Raw genomic sequence first — 9,296 nt, 5'->3', positions numbered from 1 at the left:
CTCAACGGTACTCTACAGAGACACATAAACACACAGGCTGGAGATAAACATTATCAATAAGATGTTAGAGGGAGGAGAGGATTAAGTCACACTCAACGGTACTCAACAGAGACACATAAACACACAGACTGATAAAACACATTATAAATGTGATGTTTGTGCTAGAGAATGTTCTCAAGGTAGTCACTTAAAGAGACACGTGAGAACACGTACCGGTGAAAAACCTCATGAGTGTGATGTTTGTTTAAGAAAATTTTCTTACATTGATGACTTAAAGGCACACATGAGAACACATACTGCACATACTGGTGAAAATCCTCATAAATGTGATGTTTGTCCTAGCGAATTTTCTCAAGGTAGTCACTTAAAGGCACACATGAGTACACATGCTAGAAATAAACCTCATGGCTGTGATGTATGTGGTAAAGGTTTTAGTTTTCTTAGTAATTTACAGAGTCACATGGGAAAACATACAGGCGTTAAACCCCATGAGTGTGATGTATGTGGTCAACGGTTTAGTCGGCGTTGGAGTTTACAGATTCACATGAGAACTCATACAGGTGATAAACCTTATGACTGTGATGTTTGTAATAAACACTTTAGTCAGCTTGGAAGTTTACGGCTGCACATGAGAACACATACAAGGAATAAACCTTATAACTGTGATTTATGTGGTAAAGTGTTTAGTTGGCGTGGGAATTTAAGGACTCATATCAGAACACATACATGGGACAAGCCTTATGACTGTGGTGTATGTGGTAAAGGGTTTAGTGAGAAAGGTAGTTTACAGAGACACATGAGAATACATACAGGGGATAAACACGATAAACCTCATGACTGTGACTTATGTGTTAAAGGGTTTAGCCAGCTTGGTAGTTAACAGATTCACACGAGAACACATACAGGTGATAAACCATATGACTGTGATGTATGTGGTAAAAAGTTTAGTGAGCAAGGTAGTTTAAAGACTCACATGAGAACACATACAGGGGATAAACCTTATGACTGTGGTGAATGTGGTAAGGGGTTTAGTAAAAGTAGGAGTTTACGGGATCACATGAGAACACATACAGGTGATAAACCTGATATATGTGATGTATGTTGTAAAGGGTTTAGTCAGCATATTAATTTACAGACTCACACGAGAACACCCACAGGCGATAAACCGTAGCGAATGTGGTAAGGGGTTTCGTTGTAGAAGTAAATTACAAGATCATATGAGAACACACACCGGTGATAATAGTTATCAAAAGTACCAGGATTATAATTTTATACGCCAGACGCGCGTTTCGTCTACATAAGACTCATCAGTGTCGCTCAGATCAAAATAGTTAAAAAGCCAAAACAAATACAAAGTTGAGGAGCATTGAGGACCCCATATTCCAAAAAGTTGTGCCAAATACGGCTAAGGTATTCTACTCCTTGGGTAAGAAAATCCTTAGTTTTTCGAAAAATTCAAAGTTTTGTAAACAGAAAATTTATAAAAAATGACCATATAATTTACATTCATGTCAACACCGAAGTGCTGACTACTGGGTTGGTGATACCCTCGGGGGATAAACCTTATATCTGCGATGAATGTGGTAAAGGGTTTAGTCAGCATAGTAGTTTACAGACTCACATGAGAACACATACAGGTTACAAACCTCATAAGTGTGATGTATGTGGTAAAAAAATTAGTTTGCTGAATTAAAGAAGACACATGACAACACATACAGGAGATAAACCTCATAACTGTGGTGTATGTGGTAAGCGTTTAAGTAGTAAATAGTAGTGTACATATTCACATGAGAATACATGTACATACATACATGTAGTAATTTACAGTTTACAGATTCACATGAGAATACATACATAGTAATTTACAGTTTACAGATTCACATGAGAATACATACATAGTAATTTACAGTTTACAGATTCACATGAGAATACATACATAGTAATTTACAGTTTACAGATTCACATGAGAATACATACGTATATAGTAATTTACAGTTTACAGATTCACATGAGAGTACATACATAGTAATTTACAGTTTACAGATTCACATGAGAATACATACATAGTAATTTACAGTTTACAGACTCACATGTGAATACATACATAGTAATTTACAGTTTACAGATTCACATGAGAATACATACATAGTAGTTTACAGTTTACAGATTCACATGAGAATACATACATAGTAGTTTACAGTTTACAGATTCACATGAGAATACATACATAGTAATTTACAGTTTACACTCACATGTGAATACATACATAGTAATTTACAGTTTACAGATTCACATGAGAATACATACATAGTAATTTACAGTTTACAGATTCACATGAGAATACATACATAGTAATTTACAGGTTCACATGAGAATACATACATAGTAATTTACAGTTTACAGATTCACATGAGAATACATACATAGTAATTTACAGTCTACAGATTCACATGAGAATACATACATATATAGTAATTTACAGTTTACAGATTCACATGAGAATACATACATAGTTATTTACAGTTTACAGATTCAAATGAGAATACATACATAGTAATTTACAGTTTACAGATTCACATGAGAATACATACGTATATAGTAATTAACAGTTTACAGATTCACATGAGAATACATACATAGTTATTTACAGTTTACAGATTCACATGAGAATACATGCATAGTAATTTACAGTTTACAGATTCACATGAGAATACATACATAGTAATTTACAGTTTACAGATTCACATGAGAATACATACATAGTAATTTACAGTTTACAGATTCACATGAGAATACATACATAGTAATTTACAGATTCACATGAGAATGCATACATAGTAATTTACAGATTACAGATTCACATGAGAATACATACATAGTAATTTACAGTTTACAGATTCACATGAGAATACATACCTAATAATTTACAGTTTACAGATTCACATGAGAATACATACATACTAATTTACAGTTTACAGATTCACATGAGAATACATACATAGTAATTTACAGATTCACATGAGAATGCATACATAGTAATTTACAGTTTACAGATTCACATGAGAATACATACAGGCGATAAACCTCGTGATGTGTATGTGGCATAGGGTCAGCTTGTTAGTTTACAGAGACACATGAGAACGGTTCACAACATGCAGGCGATAAGCTGCGTGATTGTCATGTTCACGGCAAAGTCAGTTAAAAAATAATCACGATAAAGGGTTCAAGCCAACATGGCCAAGTTTGTAATTTACGGAAATGTGAAAATTTATATATATATATATTATTTGCCTGTTGCATATTAATTTGTTGATTTGACATTTCCAGCCCAAGCTTGGTCATGCATCTTAACTCCCATAGGTGTACATGTAAGATATGAGATGTACTTGTAAGATATGAGATGTACTTGTAAGATATGAGATGTACTTGTAAGATATGAGATGTACTTGTAAGATATGAGATGTATATGTAAGATATGAGATGTACTTGTAAGATATGAGATGTACAGTTAACATGGTCATGCATTTGATGGTAAACCATCGATATTAAAAGATGTAATACGAATGCCAATGAGATAACTCTCCATCTAAGACACAATTTGTGAAAGTAAACCATTAATTAAAGGTCAAAGTACGGTCTTCAACACAGATCATTGGCTCACATCGAACAGCAAGCTAATCAAGGACCCCAAAATGTAAAACCATTCAAACAGGAAAATCAACGGTCTAATCTAGATTAAGTATATAAAGAAATTCGTAAAGATTCCGCGAAACCCATTGTCTTAGATATAGGAAGATGTATGAGTGCCAATGCGACAATTCTCCATCCAAGTCACAATTTATAAAAGTAAAACATTATAGGTCAAGGTACGGCCTTCGACACGGAGCCTTGGCTCACACCGAACAACAAGCTATAAAGCCCCCCCCCCCCCTAAAAAAAAAAAAAAATTAGTAGTGTAAAACCATTCAAACGGGAAACCAACGGTCTGATCTATACATATAAATAAAACAAGAAATGAGGAACACGTATAAATAACATAAACAAACGACAACTACTGTACAATAGATTTTGCCTACTTTTGCTTCAACTGGTAATCGCAGGCTCAACAAAAATGATGAAAAAATCAATAAAGTATTTTTCTAGATACTATCTTTTGATTTTAAGAAGTTGATGTGTTTTATCATGATACTTAACAACACGTGTTTAATCGTGATACTTGACTTGGAACCTTAAGTTGGGTGGATGTGTTTAATCTTGGGGCATACGATACAGTTTTGATCCTGTATTTACAAGTTCATGAAAATTTGCATATAGGCTATTTTTTACCTGATTAAATCAAATATGTAATAAAAAATATACCTTCATGTGCTACTTTTTGAATATTTGCTCGAAATTCAGATTTGTGGCCGTAATTTCTTTTTCGAAAGAAAGACATAACTTTTTTGTTATAAAAGATAAAAACAAGTTTTTTTTGGTTAAATAATCGGTAGTTTCTGTAGTTTATAAATATCTTTAAAAAATATGCAATTTTTAATTCAAAAATAACTCATATTTATCAAATGTTCATGAATTGAGGAAAAAACGTAATTTTTTACTGCATGTTTATCACAATTAAAAAAAATCCTCTATTTACAGTTTTATCAAATTTAGTTCACATAATCTCCCTGCAAAATGAAACCAAATGCCATTTTGAAAAATAGGGGTCCATGAAAACCAGGGGAAATAACTCCAAATACAAAAATGTTCACATAGCAAATTCAAATTAATAGCAATCTTTACCATCAATGTTTACAAACACTCTGATTCAGAATGGACAACTGGTTCATTTTTGGAGTTTAACGCCACTTTCGTCACTCTTGATTATATCGTAGTGGTCAATATTTATTAATGGAGGAAGACAGAATACCCCAAAATAAACATAAAAACTTGCTACATGTGTTATAACAGAATATTGAATGGATATAAGGTATCTATGATATCCGTGACATATAATAAGTATGGGCACGCGGCAAAAGACACAACAAGCAATGGAACAGCCTGAGGCCTCACTCAAATTGCAAGTCAATAAACTCATAGATACATGCAGCACTAAATTTTGTAAATACGCCAGACGCGAATACTACAGCGTTGTTTTTGAGGTTATTAAAAACAAATTGGGAAAACTGACAGCCTTTAACGAAATGTTTCAAAATCTGATTTTATAAAAATTGAATAAAAAAACTATGTTTTTGTCTAAATAGATCTACACTTTGCGGATCACTTCAAAAAATTCTATGTACAGGATAAAAAAAAATCATAAGATTTTTCCAAGACTCGCCACTTTGTTGCATAAGAGAGCTACCATTTGATTTTAAGGGGTGTACTACCATAAAGGGTGTTTCCTTACTTGTTAGTATAGCTGTTGAATGTCCAGTGGCAAATAGTTTAAGCATGTTCAGGAAGAGAACAAATTACATTATGAAAACACATACAACAGGAAAGTCCAGTAATTGAGGTCGACCGTGATGGAAAATTGGTCTTCTAATGGAACACCAGGGTAAAATTGGATATGCACGGAAATTTAAACTTGAAGGGTCCTTAATTTGCAGAGAGCTTTGGACTCTCTTTACAACCTACTTTGTCAAGGGTTTTACTGACGATCAGAAGACTTAACAAAGTCGGATCATATTATATTCCCTAGTCACTCTTGTGTTTCCTCAATCTGAATATAGATTGACTGGTACAGATATTAGCGACAAAATAGATACAAGAAGATGTGGCATGAGTGCCGATGAGACAACTCTCAATCCAAGTCAAAATGTACATGTAAAGGTAGACCCATCATTGGCTCATACCGGACTGCTAACTATTAAGGGTTCTAAAAATTACCAAAGAAAACAATTCAAACGGGAAAACCATATTATCGGTCTCATCTGTAAAAAAAACGAGAAAAAAAAAACAACAGAGAAACGAGAAACACGTATGAACCTCATCAACAAACGACAACTACTGAACATCATGTTCCTGGTTGTGACATGTGCAATCAAATGCTGCGGGTTTAACATCTTCGCTAGCGAAGATGCGGGTTTAAGGGTTTTTATCAATAGTGTAACATCACAACATAGCTAAGAAGAAACATATTCCCCATTTCCATTCTCAATTTCACATTATAAAGTATCAATTAAAATTGCTTACTAGTAACTCAATCAAAGGACAAATTTACACAATTACACATACGCTGAATATAAATTGGATTTTTTAATCATGAAAAGTGTTTCCATAAAACTGCTTCAACGATTGATAAATCGGTTGGCATAGTTGTCCAGTGGCAAATAGTTTATGCATGCCCAGGAAGAAAAGAAATTACATTGTACCAATACATACAATAGGGAAGTTCAGTAAAAGTTGGCCTATTTTCTCTTTTCTTTATATTTTATCACCTAATTATTTCCTAACTTGTTTGGGCGCATTTTTTCTGTTCTGAAAACCATAATATGGCCTCCTATGTATAATTACGACCGACCTTTACTATTTATTTGTTTAACCCATAAACTTAACTTAAGATATCAAATTATACTTATATAGTAATGTCAGAGCTGTTATAAGGCACTGGCTTTAAATACTCATGTTCAGATATACATATTTATTAGCTACAAGTTCATAAATATACATTTCAATTAATTACATTGTTCAATACATAGACACATCAATTCACTATCATTAACTATCTGCAACTCTCCCGCATCTCAACATTTACCAACTTTTATTATCGTGAAGGCCTTCACTTCTTTCATCACTTTCTCACACATAAAATCGTCATTCATCCCCAGACCACACAACAATAGGGACAGAAAATAAACAAATAGAGACATAAATTATACGGCTTCTAATTATAAATGATTAGAGTTAAAACACAGCTGCATCATACATTAAATTTAACGGTCAATCAGACAGTCTAGAAAATAAATGTGGGTAATTAAATACCGATCTTAGATAAGGTATACATGTTCGAAGTTTCACCCTATGACAGCAAGTTCTCGTCTCTAACGATGTAAATAAAAATAAATAATTATCTTAGATTTATTGTCCCTGTACAACGTGTGCGTCCGGCTAAGCCAATTGATTTTATTTTGATTTTATTTTGGGATATTTATCTATTTCTATGGAAGACGCAATGTTTTATGTTCATCATACAGAGAAACTATACAGCAGTGCACTTTAAATAAAATAGCGATTAGTATCCGTTGAGGAGGTGTTCCATAATTGGAAGGAAATACATATATTGAAGAGTGTAACGTTGGTCTCTTTCCCTCAACTTATATTTACCCTTTAAAACAAACGGAGGTAAGTTAAACTTTATGATTAAAACAATGATTTATTTTATATTTCTTAAACTGGAGTGAGCAGTAAATGGGTAGAATTAACGTGAAAACTAGCTATGAAGAAGCCATCTACTTGTCCAGACTGAAATTTGGGGTTACACTAAAAAATTTGAAAGTTGACCTGAAAAGACATAAATATACGACTAAAATTATTCAAATTGCAACAACTTTTTATACGACCGCAAAATTTGAGAAAACAAATCGTCGTATATTGCTATCACGTTGGCGTCGTCGTCTACGTACGTCGTCGTCGTCGTCGTCCGAATACTTTAAGTTTTCGCACTCTAACTTTAGTAAAACTGAATAGAAATCTATGAAATTTTGATACAAGGTTTATGACCAGAAAAGGAAGGTTGGGATTGATTTCGGGAGTTCTGGTTCTAACAGTTTCGGAATTAAAGGCCAAAAAGGGGTCCAAATACACATTTTTCTTGGTTTTCGCACCATAACTTTAGTATAAGTAAATAGAAATCTATGAAATTTAAACACAAGGTTTATGACCACAAAAGGAAGGTTGGTATTGATTTCGGGAGTTTTGGTCCCAACAGTTTAGGAATTAGGGTCCAAAAAAGGGATCAAAATAAGCATTTTTCTTGGTTTTCTTACCATAACTTTAGTATAAGTAAATAGAAATCTATGAAAGGAGTAGGTCCGGTAAGGACCGATTTTTGCCTCAAATTTCAGTTTCATCTGACGATAGATTTTGACCACTTTTTAAACACTTAAGTGTCTATTTCATATGATTCAAATAACTTATGTGAAAGTTTTTAACTTATTTAGTCATTTAAAACGATCCGATTCAAGCTCAAATATGAAAAATCTACCAAATATGCGAAAAAATGTCACTTTTCAGATGGTTTTTGTCAGAAACGAAAGTGGCCGCATCCGTGTTCATCCTCAATCTTTATTTATGTTATGTATTATCATCACATACAACTTCCATTGCAATATTTTGGATGAACACGAATGTGGCCACTTTTGTATTATAAATATAAAGTCATTCGTTCTCTTCTTAAGACTTTTGTCTAAAATAAAAAAAATAAAAAAAATAAATATTGTGCGAGTTTAAATATATCTACCCCGTTTGTAACGATATCGCCTCGTCTTAATAATATTAGTGTTGGGGTTGCGACTAGCTCATGAACAAAAACACATCTTACGTTCTTAACGACATTTAATAAAAGAGAGTCAGAGTTAAACAAAAAGGCGTTTCCGGACATCACTTGTACAATTCCGTAAAACATATAAAACTGAATTACACATATATATAAAACATATATATCTAAATATATAACATCCCCCGGCAGAAAGAAAATTCCCAATGAATTTTTGCATATATATCATGTATATGGAATTCAGATTCACAATCAAATAAAAATACATGATCAATATTACAACACTATCTTTCTAACTTTCAAAATATTCAAAATTCTCTAACTTTCAAAATATATCTTAACGAACAAGTAACTGGTATGGATAACTTGGTGGAATAAGCATCTTGGAACAAATTGCTGAGTACTACATGTATAAAAATATCTTGTTCGTCATAAACGTGACAGTTAAATATCATATGATATAAAATACTATGAAATCACCAGAGTCCTTACTCTTATTTTGTAGATAAATGCTAAACGTGATAAATTATGCACACTTTCAAAGAGTCTCACACAAAAATACAATTCAAGACCAGCTCATAAAATCTCATGAACGCTGAATTTCTCGTGAACCATACTACTAGAGGTCGGTCATTTAAAGACGTATCAACCGTATGATATACGTTGACGTATCCGCATCTGCAGATCTACCAAAACACAGTATATGATCCCGAGCTTTAATTTTATGTTTTTTCAATAATATGCAAATGGGCGACTGATTGATTTCTAATGCAGAAATTTACAAAACAATAAGGAAATATCGAGTTTTTGTGGAATATGT

The 9,296-nt window shown here is 33.0% G+C and overlaps 1 protein-coding gene across 1 annotated transcript; it reads left to right on the top strand.

Annotated features, from left to right (window-relative positions):
• Nucleotides 1–283: 283 nt before the first annotated feature.
• On the top strand, nt 284–1,104 carry LOC134718144 (zinc finger protein 239-like). The gene has a single exon (XM_063580635.1). It carries the CDS (start codon nt 284–286, stop codon nt 878–880), a length of 597 nt encoding a protein of 198 aa, XP_063436705.1. The 3' UTR covers nt 881–1,104.
• The last annotated feature ends 8,192 nt before the right edge of the window (nt 1,105–9,296 follow it).

Source organism: Mytilus trossulus, chromosome 5 (genome assembly GCF_036588685.1).
Source record: "Mytilus trossulus isolate FHL-02 chromosome 5, PNRI_Mtr1.1.1.hap1, whole genome shotgun sequence".
Classification (NCBI taxonomy): domain Eukaryota; kingdom Metazoa; phylum Mollusca; class Bivalvia; order Mytilida; family Mytilidae; genus Mytilus; species Mytilus trossulus.
Note: the sequence above shows the minus strand (reverse complement) of the source record. Positions and strands in the feature narration are given on the sequence as shown.

Coding starts and splice junctions, on each gene's coding strand:
- LOC134718144 (XM_063580635.1), top strand. CDS start 284: ATGAGAACACATACTGCACATACTGGTGAAAATCCTCATAAATGTGAT.